The 26,458-nt window shown below is 47.4% G+C and overlaps 1 protein-coding gene across 2 annotated transcripts in view; it reads left to right on the forward strand.

Moving 5' to 3' along the window:
* The window catches only part of SFXN5 (sideroflexin 5), a 401,437-nt gene that overhangs the window by 135,827 nt on the left and 239,152 nt on the right, over positions 1–26,458 (forward strand). For both annotated transcript variants that reach the window (XR_011030199.1, XM_068274564.1), the window contains exon 7: positions 14,204–14,257. Coding sequence is in view for 1 of the 2 variants with exons in the window: in XM_068274564.1 (XP_068130665.1) it covers positions 14,204–14,257 (54 nt within the window). In the remaining variant the exon portion in view is untranslated. The remainder of the gene's footprint in view (positions 1–14,203; positions 14,258–26,458) is intronic.

Here is a 26,458-nt window from a genome sequence, read left to right on the forward strand (position 1 = left end):
TTTTGTGTAACCTGATAGAAGCGCAATGCTTCTGTCAGGATGCATCATCAGTGCTGCAGCTGATTGGTCGGTTGGAAAAAAAGAGAGAAGAAGAAAAAAAAAAAAAAAAGCAAGCAAGCAGCAAAGCACTTCAATAACATTAACTTTTTAAACTTTATTAAATATGTTCAAACCAAACAATAACATTGGTAACCAAATATTAACTTTTTTGCTTACCTGTTTTTTTTTTTTTTTGTTTTTTTTTACCTGCGAGCTGAGGATAAACTTCTCCTCCCCCATGGGTCAATGTGCAAAGTGCAAATCGCACAGATATGTGGCGAAGTACATTATGCATTCTGTCCCAAGTGAAAGGAGAGGTTTCTGGCAGGCCAGTGTATTTGGATCTCTCAAAACCTGATGTTTGGGTTCACACTGCATACTGGCCTATCCGGTCGGTCGAGCCCGCCGCACCGTCTCGCCCAAAATAGATCTTCAGGGAATACCACAAGAGTAGCATTCGGCCTAGTAATTAACTGCGTCGCCGTAGACTAACATGACTTCCGGGCCGACCCAAATTGCCGCAGAAGCCACGCAGTAACGTAGGCATGCACTAGCGTTAAGTCAAGCACTTCCGGCATAGGGGGGGACCGCAAAGTGTGACTTTTGCTAGGCAATTTGCCCTAACGCATCGCGCCAGTGTGAAATAGCACTGAGAGACCCTTGTGTGCCTACTGCTGTGTCTGTAGTTCCCTAGGTTCTAAAAGTGTGCCTTCTCGTGGTACCTCTCATAACACTCCCCTAGGCATAGGCCAGGCTGGTCAGGACAGCGGGGACAGTAAACGGGGGTGTCACGCCTTATTCCAGCCTTGCTGCAGACACGACATCTTTTTCTGGGGTTGCGTTGAGTTGGGGTACTGGGAATCGGGTAGGCGTAATGCCTTCCATTCAGCCGGCTAGTTGCATTTGGGGGTTGGGCTCTGTCACCTTCTGGATAGAGGAGTGCCGAAACAATGTCTTCCTGGAATTGAAGGAAAGATCCAGTTCTCCCAGCCTTACTGTAGAGAACAAAGCTGTTGTACATCGCCAATTGAATTAAATACACAGACACTTTCTTATACCAGCGTCTGGTTTTCCGGGAAATTAAATAGGGCCCTAACATCTGGTCATTGAAGTCCACCCCTCCCATGTTGGCATTATAGCTGTGGACGGCGAGGGGCTTTTCAATGACCTCTGTTGCCCGTGTAATTTGTACTGTCGTGTCTGTGTGAATGGTAGACAGAAGGTAAACGTCCCTCTTGTCCTTCCATTTCACCGAGAGCAAGTCATCGGTACACAAGGCGGCCCTCTCCCCCCGTTGAAGTCTGGTGTTAACGAGCTGTTGGGGGAAGCCCCGGCGACTAGGCCGCACGGTGCCACAGCATCGGATTCCTTCTAACTTTAAGTGCTGAAAGAGGGCCACACTTGTGTAAAAGTTGTCCACATAAAGATGGTACCCCTTCTGGAACAAGGGTGACACCAAGTCCCACACAATCTTTCCACTGCTCCCCAGGTAGTCAGGACATCCGACCGGCTCCAATTTTGAGTCTTTTCCCTCATAGACCCTAAAACGAGATGTATAGCCTGTGGCCCTATCACAGAGCTTATACAGTTTCACCCCATACCGGGCGCGCTTGCTTGGGATGTACTGTTTGATGCCAAGGCGCCCGGTAAAATGTACGAGGGACTCATCTACACAGATGTTCTGTTCAGGGGTATAAGCATCTGCAAATGTGGATGACAGGTGGTCTATGAGGGGCCGAATTTTGTGGAGCCGGTCATAAGCTGGGTGGTCTCTTTCATGACAGGTGTCGTTGTCATTGAAATGCAGGAAGCGCAGGATGATCTCAAATCGCGTCCTGGACATGGCAGCAGAGAACACGGGCATGTTATGTATTTGGCGTGTAGACCAATAAGAGCGCAATACATTTTTTTTAGTAATACCCATGTTGAGGAGAAGGCCCAAAAAAATTTTAAGTTCGGAAACTTGGAGTGGTTTCCACCGAAAAGGCTGGGCGTGGCAGCTTTTCGGATGGGCGGTTATAAATTGTGTGGCATATAGGTTGGTCTCAGCCACAATTAAGTCAAGGAGATCCTGGGTGAGGAACAGTTCAAAAAAGTCTAGGGCCGATCCTAGTTCAACTGTCTCCACCTGGACTCCAGACTGGGCGGTGAAAGGGGGCAGTATGGGTGCGGCGGGATCAGGGGAATGCCAATCAGGGTTTGCCAGCACCTCTGGAAAACCAATGGGAGTACGGGCCCGTCTACTTGGTGGCTGCGGATCGGATCTTAATTCACGTACCACCGAACCAGTTTCTACTTCCAGGATGGTGTCCGCCACTTCATCAGGGTCTTCTGCGGAAGTACTGGTGTTGATAGGCCCAGGAGATGCTGCGCTGCTGGTGCATGCCTCACCAAGAAAAATCAGATCAGCGCCACTCTGCTGCCCTTGAGACTGATCTTCCGCCACCTGCAGTCCAGTGACATGGGGTGTGGTACGCCTGGCTCTAGCCGGGACCTCAACCTCGTCATCGGAACTATCGGTCTGAGAGCCACTGCTGTCTACAGGATCGTACTCTGAACCCGAAGATTCGTCGAATAAGTCGACCCAATCATCCTCATCCGACTGGTCCATGTACCTGTAGATGTCTTCATTGGAAAACCTCTTTTTTGCCATGGTGGCCTGCTAAATTTAGGAGGTATTCCTCTGAGACTACCCAGGAAAAGAGCACCTACCTAGCGAAAGGGAGTACTTGAGAGGTAGAAAGCTGTGGTCACTGAGTTTAGATAAAAAAAATCAAAACTGATGTTTACAGTGCCACAGCTTGTGTACAGTGTTTTTTGCAGTGATCAGAAAAAAGAAATTTCTGTCACTGCGGTGGGGCGGGCTGAACGCAGTGCAGGCGAACGATCAGGTCTGATCGGGCAAACACTGCGTTTTTTTGTGGATCCTAGAGACCCTAATATAGATCTGACTGTGATCACTAATAATCACTTACAGATACTATATAGTACCAATGCTGATTAGCGACAGTGATGACGCTAATTAGTGACTGTGGTGCAGTGGGCTGAGCACTAACTGACACTAACAACCCTTTTGCTTAGATAACTGGCCTAACTGTTTGTTACCACTAGTGATACTAAAAAAGTTTTTAGATCACTAGGACAGTGATAGTGATGGTGATGGTGAGGGGGGGGGGGGGGGGGGGGGGGGTTGGGGATCAGAGAGCAATCACAAATAATCAAAAACAATCACGAGACAATTACAACACAATTACAGCAATCGGCGCAATCAAAGCCAATCACGGACCAATTGAATCCAATAACGTGACAATCAAAAACCAATTACGTGACAATTGAAGCCAATCACACGACAATCGATGCTAATCACAGGGCAAAACAGCCAATCAGTGGGCAATTGGCACAATCAAAACCAATTACGGGCAATTGAAGCCAATCACGCGACAATCGAAGCCCAATTACGTGACAATCGAAGCCAATCACACGACAATCGATGCCAATCACAGTGCAATTGAGACAATTGTAGCCAAACAAAGCACAATCAAGCCTTACAGACAGGAGATAAGATACACAATGGCAGGGGGGAGAATATACGCAATCAATGAACTAGGACGGTGTGGGGAGGATCGGAAGGGGTGGGGGGTGATCAGATACCCCTAAGGGGTAGTTGGGGGTCTAATCTGATGGATAGGAGTGACAGGTGGTGATAGATGGGTTATTGACGGGTGATAAGTGGGTGTTTACAGGGAAAAACAGATGTAAACAATGGACTGCTGATGTGATCAGGGGGGGGTGTCTCGGAGGGATCTGAAAGGGTGGGTGGGTGATCAGAAGCCCCTAATGGGCAGTTGGGGGTCTGATCTGATGGGGGGCAGTGGCAGGTGGTGACAAGGGATGATTGACAGGTGACGGATAGGTGATTGACAGCTGATCAGCGGGCAATTACAGGGAAGATAGATGCAGTATACGGGGGGGGGGGAGATCTGAAGGGGTGGGGGGTGATCAGATACCCCTAAGGGGCAGTTGGGGGTCTGATCTAATGGGGGGCAGTGACAGGTGGTGACAAGGGATTATTGACAGGTGACTGATAGGTGATTGGCAGCTGATCACTGGGGAGATAGACAGATGCAGGGGAGATAGATAGGTTCAGTATACAGGGGGGGGGGGGGGTCGGGGGGAGATCTGGAGGTGTGGGGGTGATCAGATACCCCTAAGGGGTAGTTGGGGGTCTGCTCTGATGGATAGAAGTGACAGGTGGTGACAGGGATTTATTGATGGGTGATATGGGGGGTGGTTACGTCTGATCTGCGGGCTGCAGGGGGGTACAGGGGGGTGTCTGATGGGTGCTGCGGGTGATCGGGGGTCTGTGGGGCTCCTAAAGTGTGTGCGTGTGTTGCTATACTGTGCCTGCTCTCCTCGCTGGTGGTCGATCGCTAAGTGTGACCACCAGCGGGAGGCAGGCAGTATAATACAGTTTGTTACGTAAACAAACTGTATTATACTCATTCTATAGGCCAATTTGAATTTTTACAGCCCGCCGGCGCTGCTGATTGGCCGGCGGGCTGAAGTCACATGGGGGCCGAAGAGTGTGACGTAGCGATCGCGCGGCTACAGCCGCGCGATCGCTCGTTAATCAGGCTGCAGCCGGCGACGCAGTACTGCGTCGCTGGTCCTGCAGCTGCCACTTTGCCGACGCACGGTATAAGCGTGCGGTCGGCAAGTGGTTAATCCCTCCTTTTCCCACTCCCCCCCCCTTCAGTATAGGTAGCCATCTCATCTTCACACCGCAGCAGCCATCATTGTCACTTATTTCTCAGCTTGTCTCCAGTGCAGAAGCTTCCTATTCCCATCTATCTCCAATGCTGCCCACGTCTGTAGCCGCCGGCCACAATGCAAACATGCGCAGAGTGCAAGGTGGCCACTGCACAGGCCGATGTTAGCAGAGTATTGCGGTCAGACGCTTGTCTGATCTCTCTGCATTGCAGCATTTGCAAGCTTGCAAATGCTGCATAAATTCAGCCTGCTGCTTTGGTGCCCTTGCTCCTGTGGTGCCTTAGGCCATGGCCTAGGTGGCCTTGTCCTAAATCCGGCCCTGACAGCACTGTACAGAGTACATAATCATGTCACTGACTGTCCTCAGAGGAGATCACACTCTAATCCTACCATAGTCATAGTCTGATGCCCTACCATATTATTATTATTATATATTTATATAGCACTGACATCTCCTGCAGCACTGTACAGAGTACATAGTCATGTCACTGACTGTCCTCAGAGGAGCTCACACTCTAATCCCTACCGTAGTCCTACATCCATCGTAATTTAGGTGTAAGTCAATTAATGTATCCGTATGTTTTTGAAACATGGAAGGAAACCGGAGTGCTTGGGGGAAACCCACACAGACACGGGAAGAACATACAAACTCTGTGCACATAATTCACTGGCTGGGATTCAAACTAGGAACCCAGCGGTGCAAGGCGAGACCACTAACCACTACCCCACCATGTCCCGTAATCTGGAGTACTTCTGTGTGTGGGGAGGATGTGTAGAAGATCCTGCGGTCTCTGGGGATACAGTCTGGAGCTGCGGTTGGGCAGGAGAGCTGCAGAGCTGATGAAATGAGCCTCTTTACAGGACTTTGCTGCAGTGAGTCACTCTATCCCTGATCTAGGCTGACAAATGTTGATGTGAGTCGGCAGTGCTCATTTCCTGGAGGGATCTCTTTCTCTCTCTCCCCCCTCTGGACAGTTTTATGGCCGCTGCAGACAAGTGTCTTCATTAGTCTCCTGCTTCTCTTTGAAGTGGGCTGTGTTAGGGAAAGACATTCCAGCAGCACACAGAGTGAACATGGCTTGCCTATGAGACAGGTCAGCAGTCCTGGGGGCACAGGATGCTGCTGGGAGAGGGCCGTACAGCTGCGGGCCCCCTGGGCACAACCTGACCCTACTTAACCAGTCACATCATCCGTCTTCCAGCAGATAATATCCTCCTCACTTCAATTGCTTTCATTTTCAAAGGGTGTCGAAGCCTGGAGAGCACTTAGTAACATGACTCAGGGCTGAGAGAAAACTTGCACTTTGCCTCCTAACCTCTCCTCTAATGAGGGCCGGTCCTCTCTTAAGTATGATATATTAATGGACAGGTAGAAACACTTCTCATCTCACTAACTCTCTTTAAGGCGCTCTGTCAACAAGCCCGGCCATTTATACAATTCACCTCTAATTAGTCTATAGAGATCCCAATTACATAACGCCCACTTCTGAGTGGAGGAAGAGGAGCACCTGAAGAGAGAGGGATATGGAGGCTGCCATATTTATTTCTTTTTAATCAATACCAGTTGCCTGGCAGCCCTGCTGATCCACTGGCTCTAATACTTTTAGCCGTAGACCCTGAGCAAGCATGCAGATCAGGTGCTCTGACTGAAGCCTGACAAGATTGGCTACGTGTCCTACATGTCTTTTTCAGGTGCATGATTCAGACACTACTGCAGTCAATGATGTCAGCAGGATGCCAGGCAACTGGTATTGTTTATTAGGAAATAAATATGGCAGCCACCATACCACTCTCGCTTCAGATTCCCTTTAAAGTGTACCTGAACTTTGGATGTTATTTTAAGATGTTAAGCCCCATACACACACTCAACAGCGGTCTTTTATGCAGCACAATTGTCAAACAGCTTTTGTTGTGAAATAAGTTGAAACAACCAAAAAAAGTTGCTTGCTTTGATAAGGCACGCTATTTGTTATAGTGAATCAACCCCTTGCTGTGATTGGAGGAGGTTCACTGCCTGTGGAAGTTTACTGCCTGTGCTGCACATATGTTGTGATTGGAGGAGGTTTCTTGCCTGCACTGCACATACGCTGTGATCGGAGGAGGTTTCCTGGCTGTGCTGCACATACGCTGTGATTGGAGGAGGTTTCCTGCCTGTGCTGCACATACGCTGTGATTGGAGGAGGTTTCCTGCCTGTGCTGCACATACGCTGTGATTGGAGGAGGTTTCCTGGCTGTGCTGCACATACGCTGTGATTGGAGGAGGTTTCCTGGCTGTGCTGCACATACGCTGTGATTGGAGGAGGTTTCCTTCCTGTACTGCACATACACTGTGATTGGAGGAGGTTTCCTTCCTGTACTGCACATACACTGTGATTGGAGGAGGTTTCCTGCCTGTGCTGCACATACGCTGTGATTGGAGGAGGTTTCCTGCCTGTGCTGCACATACACTGTGATTGGAGGAGGTTTCCTGCCTGTGCTGCACATACGCTGTGATTGGAGGAGGTTTCCTGCCTGTGCTGCACATACGCTGTGATCGGAGGAGGTTTCCTGGCTGTGCTGCACATACGCTGTGATCGGAGGAGGTTTCCTGGCTGTGCTGCACATACACTGTGATTGGAGGAGGTTTCCTGGCTGTGCTGCGCATACGCTGTGATTGGAGGAGGTTTCCTTCCTGTACTGCACATACACTGTGATTGGAGGAGGTTTCTTGCCTGCACTGCACATACGCTGTGATCGGAGGAGGTTTCCTGGCTGTGCTGCACATACGCTGTGATTGGAGGAGGTTTCCTGCCTGTGCTGCACATACGCTGTGATCGGAGGAGGTTTCCTGGCTGTGCTGCACATACGCTGTGATTGGAGGAGGTTTCCTGCCTGTGCTGCACATACGCTGTGATTGGAGTTGGTTTCCTGCCTGTGCTGCACATACGCTGTGATTGGAGGAGGTTTCCTGGCTGTGCTGCACATACGCTGTGATTGGAGGAGGTTTCCTGGCTGTGCTGCACATACGCTGTGATTGGAGGAGGTTTCCTTCCTGTACTGCACATACACTGTGATTGGAGGAGGTTTCCTTCCTGTACTGCACATACACTGTGATTGGAGGAGGTTTCCTGCCTGTGCTGCACATACGCTGTGATTGGAGGAGGTTTCCTGCCTGTGCTGCACATACACTGTGATTGGAGGAGGTTTCCTGCCTGTGCTGCACATACGCTGTGATTGGAGGAGGTTTCCTGCCTGTGCTGCACATACGCTGTGATCGGAGGAGGTTTCCTGGCTGTGCTGCACATACGCTGTGATCGGAGGAGGTTTCCTGGCTGTGCTGCACATACACTGTGATTGGAGGAGGTTTCCTGGCTGTGCTGCGCATACGCTGTGATTGGAGGAGGTTTCCTTCCTGTACTGCACATACACTGTGATTGGAGGAGGTTTCCTTCCTGTACTGCACATACACTGTGATTGGAGGAGGTTTCCTGGCTGTGCTGCACATACGCTGTGATTGGAGGAGGTTTCCTTCCTGTACTGCACATACACTGTGATTGGAGGAGGTTTCCTGCCTGTGCTGCACATACACTGTGATTGGAGGAGGTCTCCTGTCTGTGCTGCACAAACGCTGTGACTGGAGGAGGTTTCCTGCCTGTGCTGCACATACACTGTGATTGGAGGAGGTTTCCTGCCTGTGCTGCACATACGCTGTGATTGGAGGAGGTCTCCTGTCTGTGCTGCACAAACGCTGTGATAGGAGGAGGTCTCCTGTCTGTGCTGCACAAACGCTGTGATAGGAGGAGGTTTCCTGCCTGTGCTGCACATACACCGTGATTGGAGGAGGTTTCCTGCCTGTGCTGCACATACGCTGTGATTGGAGGAGGTTTCCTGGCTGTGCTGCACATACGCTGTGATTGGAGGAGGTTTCCTTCCTGTACTGCACATACACTGTGATTGGAGGAGGTTTCCTTCCTGTACTGCACATACACTGTGATTGGAGGAGGTTTCCTGGCTGTGCTGCACATACACTGTGATTGGAGGAGGTTTCTTGCCTGCACTGCACATACGCTGTGATCGGAGGAGGTTTCCTGGCTGTGCTGCACATACGCTGTGATCGGAGGAGGTTTCCTGGCTGTGCTGCACATACACTGTGATTGGAGGAGGTTTCCTGGCTGTGCTGCACATACGCTGTGATTGGAGGAGGTTTCCTGGCTGTGCTGCACATACGCTGTGATTGGAGGAGGTTTCCTTCCTGTACTGCACATACACTGTGATTGGAGGAGGTTTCCTTCCTGTACTGCACATACACTGTGATTGGAGGAGGTTTCCTGGCTGTGCTGCACATACGCTGTGATTGGAGGAGGTTTCCTTCCTGTACTGCACATACACTGTGATTGGAGGAGGTTCACTGTACATACACTGTGATTGGAGGAGGTTTCCTGCCTGTGCTGCACATACACTGTGATTGGAGGAGGTCTCCTGTCTGTGCTGCACAAACGCTGTGACTGGAGGAGGTTTCCTGCCTGTGCTGCACATACACTGTGATTGGAGGAGGTTTCCTGCCTGTGCTGCACATACGCTGTGATTGGAGGAGGTCTCCTGTCTGTGCTGCACAAACGCTGTGATAGGAGGAGGTCTCCTGTCTGTGCTGCACAAACGCTGTGATAGGAGGAGGTTTCCTGCCTGTGCTGCACATACACCGTGATTGGAGGAGGTTTCCTGCCTGTGCTGCACATACGCTGTGATTGGAGGAGGTTTCCTGCCTGTGCTGCACATACGCTGTGATTGGAGGAGGTCTCCTGCCTGTGCCGCACATACACTGTGATTGGAGGAGGTTTCCTGCCTGTGCTGCACATACACTGTGATTGGAGGAGGTTTCCTGCCTGTGCTGCACATACACTGTGATTGGAGTTTTCCTGGCTGTGCTGCACATACCCTGTGATTGGAGGAGGTTTCCTGCCTGTGCTGCACATACACTGTGATTGGAGGAGGTTTCCTGCCTGTGCTGCACATACACTGTGATTGGAGGAGGTTTCCTGCCTGTGCTGCACATACGCTGTGATTGGAGGAGGTTTCCTTCCTGTGCTGCACATACGCTGTGATTGGAGGTTTCCTGCTTGTGCTGCACATACACTGTGATTGGAGGAAGTTTCCTGCCTGTGCTGCACATACGCTGTGATTGGAGGAGGTTCCCAGCCTGTGCTGCACATACGCTGTGATTGGAGGAGATTTCCTGCCTGTGCTGCACATACGCTGTGATTGGAGGAGGTTTTCTGCCTGTGCTGCACATACGCTGTGATTGGAGGAGATTTCCTGCCTGTGCTGCACATACGCTGTGATTGGAGGAGGTTCCCAGCCTGTGCTGCACATACGCTGTGATTGGAGGAGATTTCCTGCCTGTGCTGCACATACACTGTGATTGGAGGAGGTTTCCGGCCTGTGCTGCACATATGCTGTGATTGGAGGAGGTTTCCTGCCTGTGCTGCACATACGCTGTGATTGGAGGAGGTTTCCTGCCTGTGCTGCACATACGCTGTGATTGGAGGTTTCCTGCCTGTGCTGCACATACGCTGTGTTTGGAGGAGGTACCCTGCCTGTGCTGCACATACGCTGTGATTGGAGGAGGTTTCCTGCCTGTGCTGAGTGTACGCTTTGATTGGAGGAGGTTTCCTGCCTGTGCTGCACATACGCTGTGATTGGAGGAGGTTTTCTGCCTGTGCTGCACATACGCTGTGATTGGAGGAGGTTTCCTGCCTGTGCTGCACATACGCTGTGATTGGAGGAGGTTTCCTGCCTGTGCTGAGTGTACTCTTTGATCGGAGCAGGTTTCCTGCCTGTGCTGCACATACACTGTGATTGGAGTTTTCCTGCCTGTGCTGCACATACGCTGTAATTGGAGGAGGTTTCCTGCCTGTGCTGCACATACACTGTGATTGGAGGAGGTTTCCTGCCTATGCTGCACATACACTGTGATTGGAGGAGGTTTCCGGCCTGCGCTGCACATACGCTCTGATTGGAGGTTTCCTGCCTGTGCTGCACATACACTGTGATTGGAGGAGGTTTCCTGCCTGTGCTGCACATGCACTGTGATTGGAGAAGGTATCCTGCCTGTGCTGCACATACACTGTGATTGGAGGAGGCTTCCTGCCTGTGCTGCACATACGCTGTGATTGGAGGTTTCCTGCCTGTGCTGCACATACACTGTGATTGGAGGAGGTTTCCTGCCTGTGCTGAGTGTACCCTTTGATTGGAGGAGGTTTCCTGCCTGTGCTGCACATACTCTGTGATTGGAGGAGGTTTCCTGCTTGTGCTGCACGTACGCTGTGATTGGAGGAGGTTTCCTGCCTGTGCTGCACATACGCTGTGATTGGAGGTGGCTTCCTGCCTGTGCTGTACATACGCTGTGATTGGAGGTTTCCTGCCTGTGCTGCACATACACTGTGATTGGAGGAGGTTTCCTGCCTGTGCTGAGTGTACCCTTTGATTGGAGGAAGTTTCTTGCTTGCGCTGCACGTACGCTGTGATTGGAGGAGATTTCCTGCCTGTGCTGCACATACGCTGTGATTGGAACAGGTTTCCTGCCTGTGCTGCACATACGCTGTGATTGGAACAGGTTTCCTGCCTGTGCTGCACATACACTGTGATTGGAGGAGATTTCCTGCCTGTGCTGCACATACGCTGTGATTGGAGGAGATTTCCTGCCTGTGCTGCACATACGCTGTGATTGGAGGAGGTTTCCTGCCTGTGCTGCACATACGCTGTGATTGGAGGAGGTTTCCTGCTTGTGCTGCACATATGCTGTGATTGGAGGAGATTTCCTGCCTGTGCTGCACATTCGCTGGGATTGGAGGAAGTTTCCTGCCTGTGCTGCACAAACGCTGTGATTGGAGGAGGTTTGGGGCCTTTATGAGACATTACTGGTAAATGAGTGTAAAGTGGACATGTCCTGCTGATAATTGTCCTGCATTGGGCCCTGTCAGTGTTTGGTTGCAGGCTCAGTGTGTCATTGGGAGGTTATTACATGCTGATAATGAAACGTTAGGACGAGAAGTCTGCATAAACCGGATTCTCCAGTAACGGATGAGGCGTTCTGCTGATCACAGACACACTGCTGCAGGGAGCTGTTAACTCATTGGAAGGTAATTAACCTACAAACCATCACATTCTCTGTGCAAATGGTGGATAATAACAGCCCCAAGACAGGCAGGGCCTCTGGATCACACAGGATGAGCTGTAAGGGGTAGCGAGGGGCTGCATAACTGCTGGTATCCGGTTACTTTACATTCTGCATAGGCTTGTACAGCTCCAGGTAGTTCCTGTCCCTGTGTCTCCACACTTAGCCTACTCTCAGGTCTGCTATTCATACCTGCAGCCAGGGTGCCTCATTCCTGGGGGATCAAGTCTGGTGGGTGTTCTCAGTAATTCCCAGTAATGGTGGACATTGCATGGAGTTTGTATGTTCTCCCTGTGTTTGCACCATATTCCTCCACACATTCTAGAATCTGAAAGTCCCACTGATAAGTTAACTGGTCACCCCAAAAGATGTCAGTGCTATATAAATACATCATAATAATATTATGTTAGAGCAATACACTATGACTGTTGTAAGAATTAGATTGTGAGCTCCTCTGAGGACAATCAGTGACATGACTATGTACTCTGTACAGTGCTGCTGAAGATGTCAGTGCTATATTAATGCATAATAATATAGTAGGACATTAGACATGACTATGGTAGGATTAGACTGTGAGCTCCTCTGAGGACAGTCAGTGACATGACTATGTACTCTATAAAGTGCTGCAGAAGATGTTAGTGCTATATAAATGCATAATAATATAGTAGGACATTAAACATGACTATGGTAGGGATTAGAGTGTGAGCTCCTCTGAAAACAGTCAGTGACATGACTATGTACTCTGTAATGTGCTGCAGAAGATGTCAGTGCTATATAAATACATAATAATGATATGGTAGGACATTAGACATGACTATGGTAGGGATTAGATTGTGAGCTCCTCTGAGGACGGTTAGGGACATGACTGTGTACTCTGTAAAGTGCTGCAGAAGATATAAGCGCTATATAAAAACATAATAATAAATTGGTTGGACATTAGACTATAGTAGGGATTAGATTGTGAGCTCGTCTGACGACAATCGATGACAAGTCATAGTCCTGTCACTGTCTGTCCTCAGAGAGGTGCTCACAATCTACATTAAGTACTTTGTAAAGTGCTGCAGAAGGTGTCACTGCTATATGTACTCCCTGTTCCTTTCTTCCCAAGTCTGAAAATTGAAATATCAACCACTATTCTATAAATAAGAGCAGGTCTTAGATGTAGGAAGGCATGTACTTTATATAGTACAGTCAGTGCTCCCATGCTTGGAGCAGGCAGGAAGAACAGCACACTTCAGAAAGATCGTTCTGTGATGCCAGACTCCATATTTCTCGTCCCTAAGGTTTCTTATAACACAATAAAAGAACAATCACTCCTTATCCCCAAATGTTGGTCTGATTAGGGCAGCACGGTGGCGTAGTGGTTAGCTCTCTCGCCTTGCAGCGCTGGGTACCTGGTTTTAATCCCAGCCAGGGCACTATCTGCAAAGAGTTTGTATGTTCTCTCCGTGTCTGTGTGGGTTTCCTCCGGGCACTCCGGTTTCCTCCCACATCCCAAAAACATACGGATAAGTTAATTGGCTCCCCCTAAAATTGGCCCTAGACTACAGTACTTACACTACATTATATAGACATATGGCAATGGTAGGGATTAGATTGTGAGCTCCTTTGAGGGACAGTTAGTGACAAGATATATATATATATATATATATATATATATATATATATATATATATATATATATATATATATATACACTGTACAGCGCTGCGTAATATGTCGGCGCTATATAAATACTAAATAATAATAATAATTAACCCCGCCGTAGCCACATAACACCAATCCTTTGCTCACTACACTGGCTACCCATTAAATGGAGAACCCTTTTCAAAACTGGCATGCTAACATTCAAATCCCTACATGACCTAGACCTATACCTGAAGGATTTGTTACAACTGCGCCACACCTTCCACAACCTCAAATCAAACGGATCCAATACCTTGACCACCCCCAGAGTTCAACTGAATGCCTTGCCAAAAAATCAACACAGCTCCAACCCAGGACACATTTAAGCAAAACTGAGAAGCCACCTGTTTAGTCTGGCATTTATGATCACATAACTTTCCCCTGTACACATCACTATGTACTGATCTGAGACAATCTTATGCACTTTGGGTCCTACAAGAGAAAAGCGCTTTACAAATGTCTGGTTGTTTTTTTGTCCTGGTGTTATATATACTATAACTGTGACCGATAGGAAATGACTTGCTCAGTTCTAACGCTGTGTTTTCCCGTCTGCAGGTTGTGGGTCTCTTGCTGCCAAATCAGACCCTTTCCTCCACTGTCTTCTGGCAGGTGAGTTACTCCAGCTACTACCCTGGCTGCTAGAGTAGTAGAGCTAAGCTACAATGTACAGAGGTTTAATGCATACCTGAACCAGGAAACCATATAAAGATAAATGCCTCTGGATAGTCCACAGGCTTACCCCATCCTCCAGTGGTCCAACACATGGTCCTCTAAGCATGTTGGGCAATATCAAATAAGCTCTTGTGGCTGTCTTCCCATTTGCGTACGAGCGTGACCACACTGTGCAGGCTTTTTTCTTGGGTGTTGGGTTGTACAGCATTGCTAAATAAATAAATAAATACTGCCATTAGAGGTTGTTGCTTGATCCTTGGAGCAGCATTTTGAAGAACAAGCACAGGAAAAAAGGACACAGGAGCCCTTGCGGGAAAAGGGATGCCACCATAGACGCCCATTATAAAAGCCCCGATTTGCTGCAGAGATTTGCTTCATCAGCACCTACAATTTTATCAGGTGCCTCAGAGTGCCCAAATTTACATTCTTTGCTACAAATTGCATCGGGGGGAGGGGATTTGGGGACTGGGTACATAGCTTAAGGTTGGGAGGGGAGATGAAATGTTAGACGCCTGGGGGATTAACGGTTAGGCATAGGTAGAGTGAGGCCTTAGGGTTAAGCATAGGTAGAGGGAGGTTTTAGGGTTAGGCATTGGTAGGTGGAGGTCTTGGGGTTTAAGGATCGGTAGAGGGGGGTCTTAGGGTTAGGCATTGGTAGAGGGGGGTCTTAGTCTTTGTTCCCATTGCGTTCCGCTCACATGGCCGTTCGCGTTGGCCGGTTTTTGAAGCATTTTTTTTCCGATTTCTGTGCGTTGGACATTTTTGTTAAGTGCTTTTCTAAGTGCTTTTGCAGAACAATTGCGTTTTTTTCACTTCCTGACGTTAGTCACGAAGTGAACTCTTTGATCCATAAAATAATAAATACAATGTATTTATTCTTAAAAACGATCACGCAATCGCTGCACAAAGCAATTTTGTGAGCGTTTTGCGTTTTCCTATACCTTCCATTGAGGCGGAATCACCTCAAAAATGGCCCATGCAGCGCTTTTCTGAGCGGATCGGAAACAAACCGCTCAGATGTGAACGTTCTCATAGAGAATCATTGCACAAGCAGTTTAAGGCTCCCTGCACACTGCAAATCCCATTTGCAAATTCCGATTTTCCCTAGATGCTATCAAAAGAAAACGCAGAAAAAAGGCAGTGTGCAGTAGGACGATTTTTAAAAACGCCAGCGATTAAAAAATGTCAAAAATTACCCTAGTGTGAACAAGCCCTTAGGGTTAGGCATCGGTAGAGGGAGGTCTTAGGGTTAGGCATTGGTAGAGGGAGGTCTTAGGGTTAGGCATCGGTAGAGGGGGGGTGGCCTTAGGGTTAGGCATCGGTAGAGGGAGGTCTTAGGGTTAGGCATTGGTAGAGGGGGGTGGCTTAGGGTTAGGCATCGGTAGAGGGAGGTCTTAGGGTTAGGCATCGGTAGAGGGAGGTCTTAGGGTTAGGCATTGGTAGAGGGAGGTCTTAGGGTTAGGCATCGGTAGAGGGAGGTTTTGGGGTTAGGCATCGGTAGAGGGGGGGGGGGGGCTTAGGGTTAGGCATCGCTAGAGGGAGGCCTTAGGGTTAAGCATCGGTATAGAGAGGTTTTAGGGTTAGGCATCTGTAGAGGGAGGTTTTAGGGTTAGGCATCGGTAGAGGGGGGGGCCTTGGGGTTAGGCATCGGTAGAGGGAGGTCTTAGGGTTATGCATCGGTATAGAGAGGTTTTAGGGTTAGGCATCGGTATAGAGAGGTTTTAGGGTTAGGCATCGGTAGAGGGAGGTTTTAGGTTTACCCTTTGACCCTGTGTTTGCCTACAGCTGAGCAGTATTTAGGGCTCAGACATACTATAAGCTCTTTTCTGAGCGCTTTTTGGTCATCAGAGGTTTTGGAGTTGTTTTTTTTTTTTTTTTTTTAAAAACACCCCCACTGACTCACATTAAAATCATGGTAAAATCACGATTGCGGTAAAATTGTATGATTTTACTACAATCATGATTTTACCACAATTTTAACCACTTAAGCCCGAAGGGTTGAAATTTTTTTACATCCGAACAACTTTCACCCCCCATTCATTTGCCAATAACTTTATCACTACTAATCACAATTAATTGATCTATATCTTGTTTTTTCCGCCACCAATTAGGCTTTCTGTGGGTGGTATATTTTGCTAAGAGCCCCTTTACTGTAAATGCATTTTAACAGGAAGAATAAGAAAAAAATGGAAAAAATTCATTATTTCTCAGTTTTCAGCCATTATAGTTTTAAAATAATACATGCCTCCATAATTAAAACTCACGTATTGTATTTGCCCATATGCCCAGGGTATTTCACCGTTAAAATTATGTCCCTATCACAATGTATGGCGACAATATTTTATTTGGAAATAAAGGTGCATTTTTTCCGTTTTGCGTCCATCACTGTTTAGAAGCCCATAATTTATTAAATCATATTGATATACTCCTTTGACATGCATATTTAAAAAGTTCAGACCCTTAGGTAACTATTTATGTTTTTTTTGTTTTTTTTATTATTGTAATTTTTTGTTTTTTTTTAATTTAAACTTGTATGTGGGTATTTTTTGGTGTGGGAGGTAAACAGGTTTTTTTTTAATATATTTATATGTTTAATTTGAAATTTTTTTTTTTCAGGTGTAATTTGCTATTTGGCCACAAGATGGCCAGAATCAAAAAGTCCTGGGAGCGATCGATCTCGCTCCCAGGCAGAAGAAAGGAGCCCAGAGCTCAGAAAAGCCGCAGCATCTGAAGAGACGCTGTCGGCTTTTCTCCGGGGGGGTCCGATCAGCGAAAGGGATTTATAATCCCTTTCACTGATCGGTGGGCTAGCGGCCAGCAGCGGGGGCGCGCACGGGGGGCCCGCGGGAGCGCGCGCGACCCGCGGGAGTGCGCGCAGCCCAACTGGACGAGAAATCTCGTCCAGTTGGGCTTAAGTGGTTAATGTAAGTGAAAGGGAGCGTTTTTTTTAAAGAGAACCTGTATAAAAAAAAAGTGCCCCTGGGGGGTACTCACCTCAGGAGGGGAAAGCCTCAGGGTCCCAGTGAGGCTTCCCCCTCTGCTGTAACTACAGGCAGTCCAGCGCTGGCTCCCCCGGAGTGTCCCAGAATCCTCTCCTGACAAGCACTTGAAACAAAAAGAAAAACCGAGAGCCCAATATAGTGCAGTAAGTCTAACAATTGTTGGCGAACTAATTACCAACAACAACAACAAATAATATTTGTAAAGCGCTTTTCTCCCGTGGGACTCAAAGCGCATAAGCATGGCTCCAACCATCGTGGTACAGAGGAAGAATTTTATAAATCTGGAAATGCCAGGCTAAACAGGTGGCTTTTCAGTCTGGATTTGAATAGCTCCAGGGATGGTGCTGTCTTTACTGGGTGTGGTAGGGAGTTCCAAAGAGTAGGGGCATCATGACAGAAGGCTCTGTCTCCAGATTTTTTGAGGTGCACTCTGGGAGTGACCAAGTTTATAGAACTTGCTGATCTGAGGTTGTGAGAGGTGTGGTGCAGCTTCAGCAAGTCCTTCATGTATCCAGGGCCCAGATTGTGCAGGGATTTGAAAGTCAGCAGTCCAATCTTGAAGAGTATTCTCCATTCTACAGGTAGCCAGTGCAGTGAGCGAAGGATCGGTGTAATGTGACAGTGGCGAGGCTGGTTTGTTAGCAATCTGGCAGCAGCATTCTGCACTAATTGCAGGCGACGCAGGTCCTTTTTGGGGAGGCCAGCATAAAGGGCATTGCAGTAGTCCAGCCGTGATGTGATGAAGGCGTGGACTAGGGTTGGAAGATCCTCTGGGGGAATCAGATGTTTAATCTTTGCAATGTTCTTCAGATGAAAGAAGGAAGATTTAACTACAGATGAAATTTGGTTTCTGAAACTCAATTCCCCATCGATTAGTACGCCAAGGCTGCGCACAAGGTTGGAGCTGTTTATGTCTGAATTCCCAATCCTGATTGGTGTTGCTTTAGGATAGAGCTGTTTTGATGGCGAGCGCTGGCTTTGGACAAACAGGACCTCAGTTTTGTCAGCATTCAGTTTCAACCAGTTATCATTCATCTATGCCTGTAGCTCAGCTAAGCAAGAGTTTATTTTTGGGGTAGGGTCTGTTCCACCAGGTTTGAAGGACAGGTATAGCTGTGTGTCATCGGCGTAGCAGTGGTACGTCAGGCCATGTCGTTGGATAAGTGTACCGAGTGGCAACATGTAGATTGCAAACAGCAGAGGGGATAGGATTGATCCTTGTGGCACTCCGAATTGTAGAGGTGCAGGTTTGGACATTATAGGACCTAGGGATACTCTCTGTGTTCTGTCTGTCAGGAATGATCTGAACCACTGGAGGACTGATCCACTGATGCCACAGTACTCCTGCAGTCTGTTAAGCAGGATTTCATGGTCAACTGTATCAAAAGCCGCTGAGAGATCCAACAGGATTAGGATGGAGCATTTCCCTCTGTCCCTTGCCATGAGCAGATCGTTGCAGACTTGGATAAGGGGTGTTTCACAGCTGTGGTGTTTCTTAAAGCCAGATTGTAGAGGGTCCAGGATGTTGTTTATTGACAGCCTGGTTTCAAGTTGCAGATAGACAGCCTTTTCAATAACTTTACCTAAGAAGGGGAGGTTGGAGACAGGTCTGTAGCTGCTTATAGCATCTGGATCCATGGAAGGTTTTTTAAGAAGGGCCTTGATGATTCCTTCTTTTAGAGAGGTAGGAAACCTCCCTGCTTGCAGAGAGCAATTTACTATTTTGTGAAATGCTGGACCAAGCAGGTCAGGGCATTTCAGCATATGTGGATACCAGATGTGGATATACTCACAAACACTGGTTACCACATAGGCAACCACTTGAAATGCAGGTGGGGAGCATTAGAACCTGACCCCACTCAGGTTTAAGAAGTCGCTCTCTGTAGATAGAAAGAAGGGGACAGTCCCCTCCACCCAAGGCATTGCCACTATTGGACCTTTTTGAGCTTGCACTCCTTGCCTGATGAAGCGGGTTATAACTGCGAAACGCGTTGCGGAGTGCCAAAATAAATTGTTATTTGCGATTTGAACAATCACGATTGTCCATCATTTCAGGAGGTAAGTCCACCTGTACTCCTCCTTTTTAGTTGTTTTTAGATCATTTTAATCTGCCTGGCGCCTCTGTCCAAATTTGCACTCTCCTGACAAGCGCTGATAAGCACTGATTTATTTAGCTTCCCTGGCACCAGCGGGGGTGCTGTTTTGGCTTTCCTGACGGAGATAGGCGGAAATAGCCGATCTTTGTCGGGTCCGATCTGTTGCGCAGGCGTCAGTCTCCTGAGCGGCCCGACAGCGATCGTCTATTTCCACCTATCTCCGAGGCGGAGAGCCGATACTGCACCTGCGCTGGAGCCGGGAAGGTAAATATTTACATCCCCGCTGATCGGGGAGCTTTCTCGCCACTGCCGCGGGACCGAGGAGGACGGGGGAAGCCTCAATAGGATTCGGAGGTTTCCCCCACCCGAGGTGAGTACCCCCCAGGGGAGGTTTCTCTTGATACAGGTTTTCTTTAATAGCCCTCAAAAAGCTCTGATGGCCAAAACATTTTCAGAAAAGTGCTTCTAGTGTGTATGAGCCCTCACTCTTGTTTGTAGCGGGGTGAGTACTTCTTCATCACTTGCCATTTTGCAATGTGGGATACTGGATCACCAAATGACATAGTTAGGCTGCTTGGCTTCTTAGCTGAGATCTTCCAGAAGAATCATTTCGATCCAGGTGTTTCTCTAGCTTCCATACGCATTTCACGTTCTATGTTGCATCTTATGCATAACACACAGCTTGATATGCGTTACTGCGACGGAACCTGCAACACCGCATCCATCCTGAGCACACCACAGAAATCTCATTACTTCATATTGGCATGTGATTATATTGTTCTTTGGGACAGAACACAACAGATGCAGTGTGGAAGAACCCTTAATGCACTAAAAATACACTGCCCTGTGGCCCTAATCTGCAAATTGAGGGGTTGGTCGGTGGTTACTGAGAAGAGAAGGAGGGGGGAGCAATTTAATTGGAATAGGAGAAACTATGGTTATCCCCTGCTATAAGCAGAGAGCACACTTGTCCTTTATGCTGGGAACACACAATACTTTTTTCCTGTTAGATTCTCCACTCTATTCTCTTATCTTCTGCACATTTTTCTTATCTTTTTCCATTCACTTCTTAGCCGACATTTTCATCCGAAATGGTGCGGAAGGCTGCGAATCCCATAGCCATGCGTGGCACAGCTGATGGGATTCATCTCAGTATCCACGCACTAGGAGGTGACGCCGCACTTCTCGCAGACGCGTGCGTCACTAGTGGAAACGGGTCCTTAGTATTTATATAGCGTTGACATCTTCCGCAGCACTTTACAGCAAACGTATTCATGTTACAAACTGTTCCTCATAGGAGCTCACAATCTAATCCCTGCCATAGTCATTCATCCATTGTTGTCTATGGCCAATTTTAGGGGGAAGCCAATTAACTTATCAGTCCGTTTTTAAGGTGTGGGAGGAAACCGGCGTGCCCAGAGAAAACCCACGCAGACACGGGGAGAACATACAAACTCCCTGCAGATGTTGTTCTAGCTGGGATTCGAACCAGAAGCCAAATGCTGCAAGGCGAGAGCGCTAACCACTACGCCACCGTGCTGTCGATCAAATATCAGTCTTTTGCTGAACAGCGTATGCCAAGTTTTACATACTCCCCGGACTACTCCTTTAAAGAGGAACTGTTGCAAAAATCTTGAAAATTAAAACACATACTATACAGATAAGAAGTACGTTTCTTCCAGAGTAAAATGAGCCATAAATTACTTTTCTGCTATGCTGCTGTCACTTACAGTAAGTAGTAGAAATCTGACATTACCGACAGATTTTGGGTTAGTCCATCTCTTCATCTGGGATTCTCAGCATGGCCTTTATTCTTTATAAAGACATTCCCTGAAAAAGATTAATACAAAGATGATGGCCAGCCTGCCTGCTCACCGTACACTTTTTTGCCAGCTGGACGGAGCAACTTCCATTCACTAAGTGCATTTTAAAAATCAAGAAATCCCTGTGAACCCCCCATGAGGAGATGAGCTAGTCCAAAACCTGTCGGTTCTGTCAGCTTTATACTACCTACTGTAAATGACAGCAACATAGGAGAGAAGATTTTCGCGACAGAGGTCCTTTAACACTGTTTTTTTTCCCACAATTACACTCACTGTGGAAGTTCTGCATCCATCTTTCTTTCATGCAGTCACCACTTCTCAGGGCCTGAAATCTTCCTGCACCTAAATATGCCGTGTGACCTATTTTACAGGCAGGCGGCTGAGCTTCAGCACAGAGCGGGCCGCGCAGAAGGGATTGTAATTAGAAGTGTTTTATGGGGCACATAAGTGTAAATGGCCTCTCTCTCCCCGGGATTTTATGGTAAACATAACTTGCAGTAAATGATGGGCTTGCGTACAGCTGCGGTCCCACCATGCATGCCGGTGGCCGCTCTAGTTCCCCGCGTACGCTGCGCCGCCGCCAGCCTCGTCTCCGTAGCGGAACGGATAGGACCGTCTGCTTCTGGGAGATCTCAGCTGGCCGGCTGTTAATTTGCAATTATTGGTGGCTTTTAGCTCTGGTGGGAGGGAGTCACACCCATTCCTGACAATCCCCCACTGTGCCCGCGCTCTCTCCTCCTGCCCAATTTACTGCAGTCACTCCGCCCTGCCCATCAGCAGGTAGTCCTGCCAGATAACCGCGGCTTTGCCTGCTTCAAAGAGAACATGCCGAGTGTTTAACATTCTTCCTTCATTTAAAAAGGAAAATTCCAACTTATGTTGAGATTTTAAAAAAATAGTAATCCCTCCAGTCCAACATTTCTAGGGTTAATTGCACACATCGTCATGATTTTCACAATATTCTAATTGTCTGAGATTTTGATTTTGGGGTTCTCATAAGCTGTAAGCCACAATCATCCAAATTATAACAAAGGCTTGAAATATCTCGTTTTTTATGTAATAAGTGATTAAATAAGTATAATAAGTATTTCATATATCAGCTTCACCTTTTCAGTTGAATTACTAAAATAAACTTTTGCACGATATTCTAATTTTGCGAGTTTCACCTGTATTCAAAATGTTAGAGAACTGGAAGTGTACGAACTTCCTGCCTGTATTTCATTTTGTGCAGATGTGGAAAACAAGTAACTATTGTAGCTTATTACGCCTGCAGGAGCAGGAATATACCTGGGCTCTCTGTAGTGAAAACTTGCAGCATCCAGTACATGAAAATTCCCACTCATCTGTGATCCTGAAATAGAAGGGCAAGCTATGGCCACATTTAAATTGCGGTTAATTCGTGTGTCCTCCGTGCATTCGGTAATCTGGGTGCTGCATACTCCGCAATGTCCGTGTAGCGATATATAGCTGTTCCTATTGTATAGTAATTTCTCTGAAAAGACGCTAAGGGCTGGGACCCACTAGAAAGCGTGAATCGCAATTGCTGAATGCTTTTGGTAAAGATTTTATTGGCGTTCTTTGGACCGACTTATAAAGTTTTTTTTTACCCGATTTTGTACAGCGATTTGAGATTTGCGATTTTCACAGGTTTGCTAGTAAAATAACAAAAAAATAATGTTATACAGCGATTAAATAGCAACGATCCCACACTTTGTATTGAAGTGCAAACGCTCTAAGAATGCTGCAAGGACTGCGATTGCAATTTCATAAAATCACAGTCGCTACTGAGGGATCGCCTCCCTTGACTTTCATTAACCTGCCACTGTTGGAATCGTCGGCTATTCCCAATTGCTGGTGAATGCTCTCTATTGGGCCCCACGCCCTGACACTTTACACTGTGGAGCCTTTGGATGCAGAGTTCCCCTTTACACTGGCTGCTGGGTCTGCCGCTGATGATCTGGCAGCGGAGAGGTTAATCTGGAGGGCTGTGTGGTTCCCCCACGCAGCAGGGTGACATGTGTTTGTCACTGTCACTGTGGTGACATTTACAAAGCTGTCGTGGGTTTTGAAGCCGCCTGCGTGGATCAGAGGGCCGTCTGTTCCCTGGAATAAAATACCCCCGATTTATCAGGGACTTCCGCCTCTGACTTCATAATTAAAGGGCTTCTCCGCCTCACCTGTACGGCCCTCCTGCTGGCCCCTGGCTGGGGGAACGTCCCCCGTCCTGCAGAGGACAAGCTACAGCCGAGGGTGAATAAGGAGAGCAGCCCAGCTGATGGCGGGTTTCCTGAACTCAGGATTAAAAATCTCTTCTTTACATATCCAGGCTGCAAGTTCCATAACACAACACATATAAAAGAGGAGACGTTTGTGGCACCTGGTGATTTGGCCTCGGAGAAGGGAGAACTGACATATGTACAGGGAAGCTGATTAATTTGCCACCGTTAATTTCGGCATGAACGCTCAGCTGTAATATAGGGGGTTTGTCGGTCAGCTGCAAAAGGTCACTTTGGCCGTTAGTGTTCAGCTATCGTTAAGGTCAATGCCACCAAACTCTGGAGCCCAGATTTGGCACAGGCAGTGGAGACAATGGAAGGTGAGTATCGGTAAGGTTAAATAAGTTAATTTGATGGCATTGGGTTAGGCATTAAGAAGGGGTTAACGTTTCGGTGAGGTTTGAGTTGAGCTTCAGGAAGAGGTGTGTGTGTGTGTGTAGGGGGGCACTGGGGAAAGAAGGGATGGGGGGGTGTAGATGTTGGGAGCAGGGGCGTAGCAATCACCCCTGTGATCCCTGCCATCGCAGGGGGGCCCTCCCCCTCCCTTTACCCAACTGCACATGCAGCCAATTAGCAAAAAAACCCTCCCAATTCGCTCAAAAAAAAGTCCCTACCTCCTCCCACCATGCAGAGTAGCGAGTAGCTGTCATTTTTTTTCTGCTTCACAGCAGAACACTCCCTGCAATTGCCATTCGCCAACTCCTGATCATATGACCCCATGCTATCATTTTTGTAGGGGGCACTATTATGTCTAGTTACACCTTTGGTTGGGAGGTTTGCAAACATCATTTTGGGCATTTGGTAATTTCTGGCCTACATTATGGGACTATAAGTGGAGCATCAATTGCTTTTATGTTGGCTCATTAATGCGTTGTTGTGCGTTTTTTCATAGCAGTGCATTGGGAAAAAGGTTTCAGTGAAAACGCGTATAGTGGGAACTGTGCTATAGAGAAACATGGGCATTACTTTGAAAATCTGTTTTCTTTCATTTATAACTGAGAGCAACTGATTACGTGTAAAAGGGGCCTTAAGGTGGCCACACACCATACAATTTTGTAAATATTTGTTCAATTCAAGAATAGCAATCAATTTTCTAAATAATTGTAACAATTCAAAATAACTGACCAATGTACCACACACACCTACATTAAATTTTTCCCCAATTATGAATAAAATAATCAAAAGCTCAGAAAAAATTGATTGGAACTGTACATCAAGTAATTGACAATCCATCACACACCATACAATTCTTGATAAAGTCGGTCTGAAATTTCCAACATGTCCAATCTCCCCCAAAAAAATAAATAAAAAAAAGAGAGAACTTCGATCGGATTTATTGATCGTAAACAAAGAAAAGCTCTCGATTTTTTGTGACAACCGATTGAAATTATCGAATTGGTGAAACATTGTATCTTTTAATTGTATGGTGTGTGGCCACCTTTAGGGTGAAAGTTAGGAACCCATCACTATGCAGACACCCTGTATCCTGCTGCAAGGGCTTGCTAGAGTTTTACTCAAGCTGACTGTGATAGGGTTGATAGAAGTGTAGTGAGTGTTCATAGTTTGATCCAATCCCTTTGTTTCAGGGACACTGAAAGCCCCTTTCTCAAGGAAACACGCATTTAACATGGAAGCTAGGTCTAGACTCCTGGCTTGGATCAGGGGTGTGCATATACACTGGTGAGTCTGGTTTGGGCTTTTACGGTAAATGTTTGTGTTTCCTTGAGAAAGGGACCCTCAGTGATGCCAAAAACATCAGAAATGGAATGAACACTGGGAGTGCTTACTGGACTTTTGGCCTTTTGGAATTGTGTGGTGATGCCATCCAGATAAAGAGTATTATTTTTTTTATCTATGCATATGTTGAAGTTCTTTAGGCAAGGGTCACATTTGCTCAAAAGTGAGCGTTTTCTGCCATGCAAAAATGCACATAATGCTTTCCAATGCACATTTACATTACAGTGGAAGCAAATGTGCGTTTTACCAGCACTGCTATTTGTTTTCCGCGCATCTCGCGCAATTCCCCATTGCCCTCAGTCAGCTGCTCTCAGCTAGAAATGAATTCGTCCACAACTGGCGTTACTCGGAGCAGTCCACACCGCCAAAAACAGATCTCCGGGGATTACCGCGTTAGTATATTGCAATCCCCGTCTGCCAGCTGGCCAAGCAGGAAGTGACACTCACTTCCTGTGGCTGAAGCGGTCACGTGTGCAGAAGCGTATTGCTAAAAGTACGTTTCCTCGCGACATGTAAAACTTGCGCCGGGTTTTCACACACACGTCACAATAGACTTACATGACTTCTGGTCTGCCGCAGAACCACACGGTAACGTAGATTTGCCCTTGCGTCGAAAATGCGCTGAAAACGTAACTTCCGTTGCACCGCACCGTGTCAGTATGAACTGCCCCTTAGACTTTCATTGGCCTGCAATGGGGTGTGGCAAGATGACTGCACCGCACCGGCCCTAAAAGAGGAACTTTAACCAAGGATTGGACTTCATTCCAATCAGTAGCTGATACCCCCTTTCCCACAGGAAATCTATTCCTTTTCTCATATAGATCATCAGGGGGGTCTGTATGGCTGATATTGTGGTGAAACCCCTCCCACAGTGTGATGTCATGACCTAGGTCCTGACAGTTTGCTGCCTGTGAACCTCATTGCATTGTGGAAAATAACGGCTTTTTCCAACTGCCAAGCAACCAGTATCTCCCTCTGTGCATGAAACTCTCAGTAACGAACATTCCGTACAGATCACCTGGCAGGACTAAAGATGTCACCACCAGGGATACATTTCAGAATGTAAATCAGGGAGAGGAAAGATTTTGCAATGGGCAAACACTGACCCAATAATCTATACATGTATATTGTAAGAAATAACAATTTTATTATGTTATTTTCACTAGAGTTCTTCTTTAATGCGCTGATTTAGTGAGAGGAATAC

The sequence above is a fragment of the Hyperolius riggenbachi genome, chromosome 1 (genome assembly GCF_040937935.1).
Source record: "Hyperolius riggenbachi isolate aHypRig1 chromosome 1, aHypRig1.pri, whole genome shotgun sequence".
In the NCBI taxonomy this organism is placed as follows: domain Eukaryota; kingdom Metazoa; phylum Chordata; class Amphibia; order Anura; family Hyperoliidae; genus Hyperolius; species Hyperolius riggenbachi.